The sequence below is a fragment of the Cetorhinus maximus genome, chromosome 30 (genome assembly GCF_964194155.1).
Source record: "Cetorhinus maximus chromosome 30, sCetMax3.hap1.1, whole genome shotgun sequence".
Lineage (NCBI taxonomy): Eukaryota > Metazoa > Chordata > Chondrichthyes > Lamniformes > Cetorhinidae > Cetorhinus > Cetorhinus maximus.
In genome coordinates this window covers 533890-546934 of record NC_135908.1, presented here as the reverse complement: position 1 = coordinate 546934, position 13045 = coordinate 533890, and the positions used below count along the sequence as shown (strand labels likewise).

The 13045-nt window shown below is 40.8% G+C and overlaps 1 protein-coding gene across 4 annotated transcripts in view; it reads left to right on the top strand.

Annotated features, from left to right (window-relative positions):
• The window catches only part of pkma (pyruvate kinase M1/2a), a 44002-nt gene extending 34949 nt beyond the window's left edge, over nucleotides 1–9053 (top strand). For 3 of the 4 annotated variants that reach the window (XM_078532239.1, XM_078532236.1, XM_078532237.1), the window contains exons 9-11: nucleotides 3137–3303; nucleotides 7992–8173; nucleotides 8418–9053. In XM_078532239.1, the coding sequence (XP_078388365.1) occupies nucleotides 3137–3303; nucleotides 7992–8173; nucleotides 8418–8524 (456 nt within the window). In that variant the 3' untranslated portion in view covers nucleotides 8525–9053. Of the gene's footprint in view, nucleotides 1–2569; nucleotides 2737–3136; nucleotides 3304–7991; nucleotides 8174–8417 lie in introns of all 4 variants that reach the window. The other variant, XM_078532238.1, reaches the window with a different exon arrangement.
• Nucleotides 9054–13045: the final 3992 nt, after the last annotated feature.

Below are 13045 nucleotides of genomic sequence, written 5' to 3'. Positions count from 1 at the left end.
GCCACACCACCTTCCCATTGTGGCTGTGGAACTTCCTCACCCCTGGGGTCCTTGATCTTATGGAAGCCTGCCCTGCCCGCTTCACACTTAATGCAACAGACCTTCCCAAAACGAGACAACGTGGGTCTCTTGCTGGCTCTCCAGCTGGCAGGTGAGGCTCATGTTGTGTACATAAGCTCTGCCACATGCTAGAAGTGAAGACATTATGCAATAATCAATCATTCTACAACTACATTAGATTGACTGATTTTAATTTCATTGTTATTGACAGGACCCAAATATCTGTACATTTGCAGATACCAGTTTTCTCATGACGTTATGTTTGCCTTGCTAATCCTGCCTTCAGTCGTGCAGCTACTCACTGCTATCTTGCTAATGCTGCTTTCAGTCATGCAGATACAAGAAGTTGACAGATCTGCTTTAGGCAGCTGAAAGGACAATAGCACAAAATGGTCAACCTCCTGGTGATTGCTCAGAGGAAACAAAGCACCCTCTAATGGAATTTGGAAGATGTATGGGTTACATTGCTTTATCATGGGTTTTGTTGCATGAGAGTTCTAATCTCATATTAGCATTTGACTTTGCCTGAGTTAATCTTTAAACTAGAAAGGACATATAGTTGGTTAAATATTGGTTCCTAGTCCTATTAATCCTGGAGCAGTGTAATATTAGTTTCATATTTTGAGAACATGCATTCTATTGGTACACCAGAAACACTGGCTATTCCAAGAGATAGCAGGGTCCAACAGAAGCCAACATACTGAATGAGTTTGGTTCTTTCACTCCATGTCACTTTGATTTTAGTTGCATCAATATTCTCAATGTTTCCCTTCACTGGAGAAGCTAATGGCCTGGAATTTGCTGTGCATTTTTTGCACACCTATAATTATGCATCAAACTTTCCAATATCCTCCTCCTTTGTACTAATTGGTCATGCCACCCAAAAGCCCCTCTGCTCATGAAGGCCCAATTCCCAAATTAGTCTTGAACATGAGTTTACTGTAATTGCGCTTGGTCAGATATAATCTTCTGATTAAGATTTTCAAACCTACCCGTAGCCACCTGAAGCAGCTGCTGCAGGAATCATTGAAACCATTCTGTTAGAGATGCTGCTGCTTTTTTAAAATAAGTAAAATCGGCTTTCTTTCTGGTGCTCTCCTTGCAATTAAAGCAAACCATTGACAAAGCATGAAACACCATTTCTGAGACACTCCCCTGCCCTGACACAAGTAGTTGACCTGTTCTTAAAGTAATGGTATTTATTAGAAGAACAATCTTTGCCCTGCCACAATGGTTATTGTCTGCCTCCAGCTGATGGAGTTCATTGGCAGGCGTGTTTCTTGTAGGTTAGCTGTAGGAATTTAGAAACAACTTCATTAAGGATGTCTTAACCTTTGTAATTTGTTTGAAAGTGAGGTTTTGAGCTATAAGAAACAGATGGGTTCAGAATGATCATGTCCTAGCTATACCAAATATTTTGCTTCAGTGGTACCAAATGTGCATTTTGGTCTTGCTAATTGCCTGGCTACAATTTACAACAGTGAGACCACCTAGAAGAGGCTTCATAAAGCATTAATCTAATCTAATGGCTCTCAACTGCATCCTAATTAATTGTTTCACCCTTTGCACTTAACATTGCGCAAAGCAAGGATGAACACATATTAAGTGTGATTCATGGGCTTGTACCCCTTTGCTCCCTGCACTTAACCACTTTTTTTAAAAAAAAGCTTATCCACTTGAAAATTTGTTTAGAAATTATTCCCCATAATATGGACATGAATAATTGAAAGAGTTTGACTATTCTGGTGTGGAAGTGAACTTTGCAATTTTTTTTGGAAGTTTTTGAACCCAATTCCATATCACAGGACCTGAGATCTTTGAGTTTATAAGCCTTTTGACTCATGGGAACCATTCAAAACCAAATGGAGAAGGAAGAATTAATGAGATGTTTCAACAGTGTTTCCCTGGAAGACTTCATGGTACTAAACATTTTTCCTCATTTCCCACTTTTTTCCTCTTCTGCCATTTAATCTCAAATCTGTTATCTAAGGTCCCATCCCAACAAATCAGTAGACCAACAAATCAGTAGACCAACTAACTAAATCAGTAGACCAACTAACAGTGCCAGTGGCTACTACGATTTACCTTGTGTTCTAATTTTTCAATTGCATACTAAATTTGCATGTATTTAACTTATTCTTTTGCATGATTTGGAGCACTGGCATGTTTAGGTTGCAGTTGTGCAATATGCATATAACTTTCAGTAAAACATTGCCCAACGCGGATATGTATAGATTGACCACCTTTGTCAATTAAATATTAAAATTCTGCATTGGTTTTAAATGCCTGCTGTTGAAATGAGGAAACATTGCCCTTCTCATTTAATTGGATGTAAAATTAGTTTATCCCTGGAGAGGCATCCAAAATACAAGTGGCTTTTATTCTCATTCTACTTGTATTCCTGCTATGCGAATGTTGCACAACTACCTAAATCTTGCTTTCACTAATGTCATGTATACCTGACTCTCTTGCATCTTTCTCTGTCCCTGTCTTATTTTGTGGCCTACAGATAGCTCGTGAGGCAGAGGCTGCAATGTTTCACCGACAGATGTATTCGGAGATCGCTCATCTCGCGCCTTCTACGGTAGACCCCACGGAGGCTGCTGCCGTTGGCGCTGTGCAGGCCTCATTTAAATGCCTTGCTGCTGGTATTATAGTCTTGACCAAATCTGGCAGGTAGAGTAGCCAAGGATTACTGTGCAGAAGGATTAGAATTAACCATTTCTCCTTGCAGGGTTTTGGATTGTTCAAATGGCCTGGCAGCTGCAGAGCCAAACATTGCTTGTTTGAAGAAGCTTTTCAAACTAGCATTCAGGAATTAGAAGCAAAATAAGCTGGATATATGAAATAACCCAAGTGTTCTTTCATTGATCTAGAAGGACTCTGCTCAACCTATTGGTTTTATCGAGCTGCCAGGTAGTTGTCCCTGTGAAATAACTGCATAACTTGTCTGGAAGGTAGGTAAAAGTAGCCTGAAACTCAGTGCACAAGGTGTAGGCAGGATGAATGGAGCAGAAGTGGTGGTGACTGACTGGAATGTTCCCTTCCCTGGTGCTGTTTTATGTGGCATCTGCAGATTGCTCGTGAGGCTGAGGCTGCCATGTACCACAGGCAGCTATTCGAAGAGCTGCGTCGTCTAGCACCCCTCTCCCGAGATCCATCAGAAGTTGCAGCCATTGGTGCCGTGGAGGCCTCTTTCAAGTGCTGTGCTGCAGCTGTGATAGTGCTGACTAAGTCTGGAAGGTAGGAATGATTCCATTGCTTGTCCCTGAACTGTTGACATTTCACTAGCCTATTTTTGTCTATCAGCTGGTCACCCTTTTCCTTACAGGGTGCATAGACAGGCCTAACTGCAAATGTCAGTCCGATTTTAAACTGTTGATATCTGCAGCACTTCATGAAAATTATGTTGCAAGGCCATATTCTATGCACCTCATGTTGCATTCAGCACTGTGTTTTGAAGCTGGTGTTTAACCAGCTAGAAACCTGAGCTGTGACTTGTGGATTTTTTGCTATAGCAACTGGACATGAAATCTACTTTTAAAAGTATTGGCTCTTCCAAGTTGCAGCTACTTTTTCATTCTGGGCAAGAGGGTAACTAGTAAATGGTCATGAACTTGAGGCTGCAAAATGACACACACATAACTAGGTTCATTCTTGAATCATTTCTGGCCCTACTATGTGGGTTTCCTGTTTTGCAAGTTTGCTGTAAGAGCAAAATAATCCTCAGGCAATCCTGTTGTCCTTGACAATTTTTTTTGTGGGAATTCACTCTTCATTCATGGACCAATTGAACTGATGCAGTGTGCATTCATTTTACCTGTTATCGGTAGTTAACTTCAAGGACAGCTCTCTTTATTCTTAACTATGAAGTAAGTGGCGCCATGCTTAATGGTATGTTTGGCTACACTTTTGTCCTCCACACTTTTTAAGTTCTCTAAGTCTTGGCTTCAGGTCACCTTTTTGACGTGTGTTCCCTGATCTCATTTATCCTCTTGCCTTTCCTTTCTTCCCACCCCCTTCAATAACTAAAATTACACATGGGGGATGAACTGGGATAGACCACCTGTTGTACACTCCTCATTTTCCTTTTTACTGACCTTAAAGGTGATGTAACTAACAGATTGCCAGCTAGGTTTTGATTTTAAACTTAGCAGAAGTTTAAAATGACCCTCATGGAATCTATACAATAGAAGCTGGCCTCTTGGCCCAACTGGCCTGTTCCTGTGTTTATATTCCATACAAATTTCCTTCCACTCTTAATTACTTTCCCTTATCTCTCCTCCCTTCTCCCTCTATGTATGCATCTAGCCTCACCTTGAATGCATCAACTATTTCCCATGGTACGGAGTTCCAATCCTTGTTAAGAAAATCCCAAATGATTTTTGACCTCTTGGTGGCTGACTTGTATTTATGTCCCAGTGTTCTGGGCTCACGTCGAAACACTTTTTGTCCACACTCATACTATCGAACACCTTTGTAATTTGTCGAGCTTCCCTTTAATCTCTATCCCAGCAAAAGCCCCAGGTAAATGCATCATCTTAATCCTGATAGTATCCTTAGGAACCTTTTCTGCACTTGGTCATATGCCTTAACTGTAGTGTGGTGACCAGGACTGCAGCATTATTCAGTGTGTGCTTCTAACTCTGCAAATTAAATTTTGCTCTTTGCATTCTTTAACTTTGTTTTTGTTCCTGGATCTCCTGTTCCTCTATCCCATTAAGTTTCATGACCTATGAAAATGAGTAACCTCACACCTAGTTATTTTAGTGGCCCCAGCTAGGATCGCTGCAAGAAACCACTTCCCATTTTCTACCAGAGAGAGCTTCTACCCTCCATTCTGTGCTGTAAATACTTTTCTGCTACCTTGTCCCTGACGCCACTTGCCTTGACCTTTATCATGGGACTCTCTTGACACCTTTGAGCTTCCTGAAAAGCCCATAATGCTATGCACGTGACTACTTTTAGGAATGCAATACAATTGAAAGGGCTCCTTCATTTTTTGAGATCCATTCTGATTTTATTATTCATGAACCTGGAGGTCATCTGTTCAAAATTTCTGGTACTTTTGCTACCACAAGTTGAGATAACTTGTCTAGTTCCTTGGATTAGTTATATCCTTATTTTAAAATAAGAATTAGGTAGGTTGTTCGCCAGTTCAATGGCATTATTCTTTGTTTCTCTGAATTTGAATATTAGTACCACTGTTACTTTTATCTGGATCCAGGCTTTCTCCTCCAGTTTGACCAGTTATCTCCTTTTTCTACCTTGAAAGAATCCCTCTTACCTTCTATTGTTGGCGTTTCCACTTTGGTATCCTCATTGAAAAATGGTTTATTCAGTCTCCTCTGTGGATTTATCACCTTCCCTTATTGACTCTGACCATATTGTTGATTGTGTGCTTAGTAAATACATTACTCGTGTTCATTTGTTTCCTCCTTTGTTTTCCTAATTGTTCCTTTAATATTTTCTCAACTCAGTACTGATAATCCTTTATTTGTATACTTTGAATCTGCTTTTTCCTTTTGGATTCAGTTTCACCCTCACCCCTTTTTTACTTACATATATCCATGTCGTCATCTCTCACGCAGACTTATCTGGCTCATAATAGCAGTTTTAGTGCAGCATTCTTGCATTCTATTGCCATGTTGCAGCAGTATTTTTCCCTGTCTCTACTGAATGTTCATGAGATTGTGGGGTTTTGGTTGAATCTTTATCATCCACTTGTGAAACATTTAGTGGTTAGAGGTTGTAGTCCTCGTTTTATAGCTGTATAAAAGTGGTGAAACGCAGCTGTAACTATACACCCTCAACAAGCTTTTCCTTGGATTGAAATGGTGCAATGCAAGCAGTTGTTTGTATTTAACCTTAAAGTGGCTGCTGATTCTATAGTGCAGCGTTGTAGAGCAGAATGCTAAAGTATGTAAAATTTAGCTGCCCCCAGAACAGACGGGTTTGTGTTGGGATGGTGGCTAATTGTTGAATGGATTGATTTTTAAGCTGGGAATCAGTTCTACCAGAATATAGTTTATTTCTCGATGCAACTTTTGTGAAATGCAGTAATTGTTTCTTCATTTCCAATTTTAGTTTGCAATCCTGTAGAAAATAGCATTCTTTATTCTTAACTCCATATTTTAAGTGGGATGTAATTGAGTCCTGATTTCATTTTTGTTGCCCAATTTTTGATTTTTGCTAGACGACATAGTCATTATCCTTCTATTAAAGAAGCTTCAGAAGGGGGTTTGGGATTGAATGCTGCTGTTTGCCATCACTGCGACTACTGCAGCTGTCACTTGCCCAAGTCTGCTGTATGACGGAAATAAATTCCATTTTTTAGAAATTGCTGTCCAAATATATTGGGCGTAAACTGGTTTGTTCATGGGATCTAATGTTGTCTAACTCCAATTCTTGATGGAAAAAGTAAAATAGCATTGGATATACTGTATGATCAGTTTTATGAACAGTTTCAAATTGAATTTACCACAAATCTAACCTGAGCACTTGTTCTAAATGAAGCTTTTAAATTTCAATTTCCTGCAAATATGATTTGCTGCTAAGCTGGTGAATGTCAGATGTTAACTGGATGGGTTTCTTGTTTTGACCACCCATTGGATAGCTGTCTGTAGTGACACACTACTTCCCGTTGGTGTCTTGCATGAGGATCAAGCCCAACTTTGCAATGACAAGTGAGCCCAAATTCTTGATCTGTTGCATTTAATTATTCTGGGGGATGGTCTAAAGCACTTTGGAAAATGGGCAGGATTGCCATGGGGCAGGTAGGAAACCTGCCCTACAACTGACTCGGGCTACAATCTGCTGAGCAGCAAGGTTTCCAAGTTGCAACATCGCAAAGCTTGCAAGATACTTTAGTTAGGTGCTAGGCAGAACCCCAGCTTTTCCTCTTCCTCCTTCCAGACCTCCTGGAAATAGTTTGCTATGGGGCAGACTCGGTTGATGAGACTAAATCAGTTGCTGGTGACCTCGACGTGCTATGCTCCTTAAGGTTCTTAACTTTTTGGTTGGGTGCAAGTCGCTGAACACGAGCTGCTAATGGCCAGTGAGGGAAATGAGGCACCTGGAACTTGACTGAAAAGGCCAAGCAGCTGAAGGTTGATTGGCTATCATTAACACTTTTCACATCATGAAAAGAGACTAAATGTACTCACTAGACTTTGCACAACAGACAACTGTCTATATATTCTTCTGTGAAAAACCTGCTTTACAATTCAAGGTAAAAGCAAAATACTGCAGATGCTGGAAATCTGAAACAAAAACAGAAAATGCTGGAAAAACTCCGCAGGCCTGACAGCATCTGCGGAGAGAGAAACAAAGTTAACATTTCGAGTCCATATGACCCTTTCTCAGCTTCAGGTCTGAAGGAGGGTCATATGGACTCAAAACATTAAATTTGTTTCTCTCCACAAATGCTGTCAGACCTGCTGAGTTTTTCCAGCATTTTCTGTTTTTGTTTGCAATTCAAGGTTCTAAGTTTGATTCCGATACTAACGTTAAGGAATCTGTATCCCACTGTGCTGCAGAGCACAACAAATTGGCATTCCTGATTTAATTCTGATTTTGGGTAACGACATGGCTGACTTTGACTATGGAGTTCTGTTGGCTAACCTGCTGACACTCGCTGTTCAGGTTCTCCCTCAAAATCCTGGGGAGGCATTGGAGCAACATAACTTGTGGCACTCGGAATGAGCTAGTGCCTTTAGGAGGTTTGAGTGAAAATGCATATTAGCCCCTAGACTGGAAGACAATGAAACATTAAGTCTGACTACAGTGTTTGATTAAATTGCACCTTGTGACTTGAGGCCATATCTTTGAGGATTGATTCAAGTGCAATTGATTTGAAAAATCTGCCTAATGCAAAACCATAACTGTTTACCCCATGACTTCTGAGTATTAACAGTGTTGTTTTTGTTTAGGTCTGCACACCTGGTGTCCAGATACCGCCCACGAGCACCTATCATCGCTGTAACCCGTGAGGCTCAGACTGCACGCCAGGCCCACCTTTACCGTGGTGTTTTCCCTGTCATCTTTAAACCACCAGCTGATGCAGTGTGGTCTGATGACGTTGACCACAGGGTGAATTTTGCCATGGAAGTTGGTAAGTTGATCACAGCACCAAATGCATTTCCTTATAAAAACAGAAGTGTTGGAAATACTCAGGCCTGGTAGCATCTGTGGAGCGGGAAACAGTTAATGTTTTGAGATGAACATGACTCTTCAGAGCTGAGTCAGTTTCCTTGGTGGTGGTGGTGGTGGGGCGAACAGCATGAATCTTCGGGAATGGATTTCGTCAGCACTTTGTTTTATCCTGCATAATTACATGAATCATTTTTAACTTGCAGGCAAGACTCGTGGTTTCTTCAAGACCTGCGACCTGGTGATTGTGCTGACAGGCTGGCGCCCAGGATCTGGTTCCACCAACACGATGCGTGTGCTGCAAGTGCCCTGAAAAGATAGGAACTCTTGATGTCCACTGCAGTACCACCACCTCCTCCTCCCTTTAGGCAGCTACAGCTTTGTGTACTGCAGAGCAGCTGCCAGCTGCTAACCTATGAGCTCCTCCACTTAAGCAAATAAATGCCGCATTCTTGGCCGTAACAATTCAGCTCCTTACCAAGTTTCTCTGTACTGCACCTGACTGTCTGGTGTAAGACTATTATATAAATGTTTCAGTCAGTGTACTGTGTGTACTAAGTGCACCATACCTCCACAAACCCTTATTTATATTTTTGTGGTTGAGACCTATATGAAAAAAAATTAGTACCCAATAATGCAACCTGGTATTAATCAGATGGGGCTTTGGTTAAATTAGTTGTGCGTTATTCAGATACTGTACGATTCTGTTTAAATTCAGCGATTTGCAGTTTGAGGTTAGACCAGATGTTTCACTTGGTACAACACGCTTTTGTGACTATAAGAGTAAAATGCGGTTTAATTGTTGCACATTGGTGGGTATCAATAAAAGCTAGCTCCCACAAGTTTCTTCATTGCCTCATCTTTTTCAAATAATAAATGCTTTAGGCTGGAATGACTTACTTAGATCCTAGGAATATTCTGACCACTGAACCATCATGAATTCCTGTGTGTTCCCCACTGGTGCACAAGTGGCAGCTTGGGATAAGCACACGTACTGTAAAGTGCACAGGTGAGATTGCAGATTTTTTAAAGCCAAATACTGATGGTCTTGCTTGTCTAGACTCAGTGCGTCATCACCTGTAGCATTTAATTTTTGCAACATTTAAGGAAGCTTCAATTCAATTTTGTTGTGCATGTGCAGATATTACTCTGAAGCAGACAATATCCCACATCTATTCCTCTGTTTAGAGCAGTACAGCATGGAGGGTGGCTACTTGGCCCATCAAGTCTTCATCTGAAGGTAGCTCCGCTACTGTTAAATTTGAGCATATCACCCCATAAACTGAGCAAAATTTGGAGTTGCAAACAATTGTTCCTAACTTAATAAAAAAAAATGGTATGCAAAACGTATAAAACCATTACTGGCAATCCACAAGGCTGTTGCACCACCCAGTCTAATTGTCTACTACTTCAGTAGACCCATCCCATGCAGGGAGGAAACTCCCCTGCTTACAAGGATGCTATCTGAAATGAGAATGTGGGCGCCTTGTGTTATGGGATAAAAATGGAAAATTGTTCCAGATTGACAAGTAAATTGACTCTTATTGAGATCACAATGGGAGGTTGAAGAGTGACTGACGCTGGGTTATGAGACTAATCTGGCATTCAAAGTAATCTTTGTAGCGTTCAGAGTTTTGCTCTTGAATTTTGAGATTGTGGAGATCTGGAAAAGGCTGCTGTACATCTATCCCTCATGATAGAGGATTCCTAAATGAAGATCTGATGTAAACTTAGTGTCCATTGAAGATAAATCTGGATACCTCTGCAGTTGAGGAGTTTCAACTGGGAAAGAGTAGGAGAAAAACAGAAAATGCTGGAAGTACTCAACAGTTTCCCCCTCCATAAATGTTGCCAGACCTGCTAATGTTTCAGGTTAAGGACCTTTCCTGAGTTGTTCCAACATTGTTTTTATTTCAGGTTTCCAGCATCCACAATATTTTTCCTTTAAGTCGAAGGAACTTTGGCTCTGTTTGTTGACAAAAGGGAAGCATTAATTCCCCAGGTCGTTTGTAGAATATACTCTCAGTTAAGGAAACCATTTGTACGTCGCAATATATTTTCAGGAACCACCAGATTGTGTTGCAGACTTGGCGCCTGTCATTCATTCAATTTTGATTTATTTTCCCTGTAGTGCAAATTTGTAATCTACCTGCCACGTTATTTTTATTGAGAAGTCTCCAAGGAAAAAAGCAGCTTCATTTGACCCATATATTTTAAATCCAGTTTGGACTCAGAAGTATGAATAGTGCAGCTAATTGTTGCTGTCACCAGCCAGCCGCACCACTCCCAAAGTGCACTGCGGCTACATTTGCAGCTGAGCCTACTGAAGCTGTAGACTACAGGATTGATGGGAATATCATGCCATCTAGTCGTTATCCTAGTTTATCAAAAAATATAGCTACTGTCCTAGCTTCTTGTCAGTACTTAAAAATTGGCAAGGTATCAACTGGCACTTAAGTTCCAGTGCCATCAAAGACCAGTCTGATCAGAACAGATCTTGGACCTTATCTAATTATAATACCAGGCAAAAAGTTGCCTCTGAAAACCTGGCTCAAAAGGCTTAACTGTGACAGTAAATTAGATGTCAATCTAATTGTGCTACTGTAGCCTTTTCAGATCTCCCTGTTAACTATGATTGAACACAGCATTGTTTCTTCACGGCTGGTGTTATTTTCTGGGTATATACATTCAAACTGGTCCTACTAATGCAAGCTTCAATTGGTTAGAAATGAGGAATTGTAAGTTCAGACTGCCAGATTCCAAGTGCTTTATTAATTGGGTTTCTGAACTCGTGGCACATTTTGCTCTGTCTGGGCCTCTGCTATAGATAAGTTGGGTGGTAATGTCATTAACCTGGTATGATTCAATGGACTGAAGATTGCTGTGGTTTAGACCCGAAATGAAATGAGTGCTCACTTTGGGCACCTGATTTTAGCGAGATGTAGCTATGGGTAGTATGCTATTCACCACAATTTGTATCTATATAGTGCCTTCAGTATAATGAAACATCCTAAGGTGCTTTAGAAGCATTATCACACAGAAGTTGACAGCAAGCCATGAGAGTTATTTGGTCCAAGAGAGATTTTTAAGGAGCTTCTGCAAAAAAAAAAAGGCTGACGGAATTAGTTTCCAATCCTTGGCAACTGAAAGCACGACTGCCAAAGGAGCATTTTAAAATTAGGAATGCCAAGAGGTCAGAATTGGAAGAATGCAGATGTTTGAGGGTTGTGGATCTGGAGGATATTGCAGTGATAGGGAGAGGTGAGGCCATGGAGGGATTTGAAAACATGGGTGAGAATTTTAAATTGAGGCAGTTAACCAGGAACCATTGTCGGTCAGGGAAAGTGATGGCAGAACAGGGCTTTGTGCAAGTTAGAACACGATGCAGAGTTTTGGTTCATCTCCGATTTATGGGGAGCTGGCCAGCTTTGTGTTGGTCAAGTCTAGAGGTGATAATGGCATAGATGAGAATTTCAGCAGCAAATGAGTTCAGGCAAGAACAGAGTCAGGTTGGAGATGAAAGTAGGAGACCTTACAGATGGTGCAGGTATGTGGTGGAATCTTGGCCCTCAAGTCTGACAGCAGAGGTGCAAACAGTCTGGTTCAGCCCCAGACAGCCAGGAAGAGGGATGAATTCAGTAATCACAGAATGGATTTTGTCACGAGAACAAAATCAGGACTTGGAAAATATATTGGTTGCATTCAGCAGGTCAAGGGAAATGAAATTGAACTCTTTCAGAAATACTGAAATTCCATTTCCACGAGTAAGTGAATCAGTAACCAGGGACATAATATACATGAGTACTGGAGAGCAAAATGGGAAGTTGTGAATTTTTTCCCACATTATTGGGATATGGAGTACATCATAGGTAACTTAAATTCCCCAGTCTTTCAACTTCATATTTTGAGAAGAGATTTTAAAACTTGGGGCACTGATGTGGTCCGAATGGATGACAGCGTCCTGCCAAACTACAATTTGAATAGGCTTCAGAACAAGTTGTGCTTATAAACGAATGAGAGGTTTAAGATTCCATGATCTCAGTTACTTGAACAGCAGCAGATGTTCTTTTACTGTGACATTTTCACCAGGTCATTCTCTCATAAATAAAACGGTCTGTCAGGAGTACAGGCTTGCTCTGGTGGAGGAACTTAGCAACTGGCCCATGCAGGATTCAATAATTAATAGGGAGGGGGGAGAAATCCACTTCTTCCCCTCCTCACATTCCTGCTCCTTCCAAATGGAAAACTAATATGATACTGATATGATTATCAATTGGTCTATCAATTTATTGATAAAGGATGAAATAGATTGAGCAATAGAATATTATTATTTATGTTACACTTGAGTCATAAAGTGCGCAGCAGCTGATTAATAAAGTGCAGTCATTTCTCTTGCCAAATGTGGCAGGCATTTTGCACATAGCAAGGCCCAAAGGCTACAATGAGTGGAACAGCTAATTCATGTGTGTTTTTGGCAGCGATGGTCGGAAAGAACATTTCACATGATTGGTACGGTGTCTTTTATGAACCACTGGAACAAGCAGGCAAGATCTCTATTTAACCTCATTCAGTGAATGTTGCACTGACTGTAATTCTTAAATTGGGATTTAACTGCACCGCTTTACACTGATAAAGTGCAATTATAAATTGGACCTCTGTAATCCTCAAAGATGCACTTACAAGTTTCAACTTGTTTCACTCATTATCCAATACTAAACATTTATCAGCCTGAGAAGTTAAGTTTTTAGTTGGTGTCTGTCAAGCTCATTGACATGTACTGGAAGCTTTGAGCCCTGGTTCATGCCTCCTCTGTGCACCTAAGAGGGCACTGGTG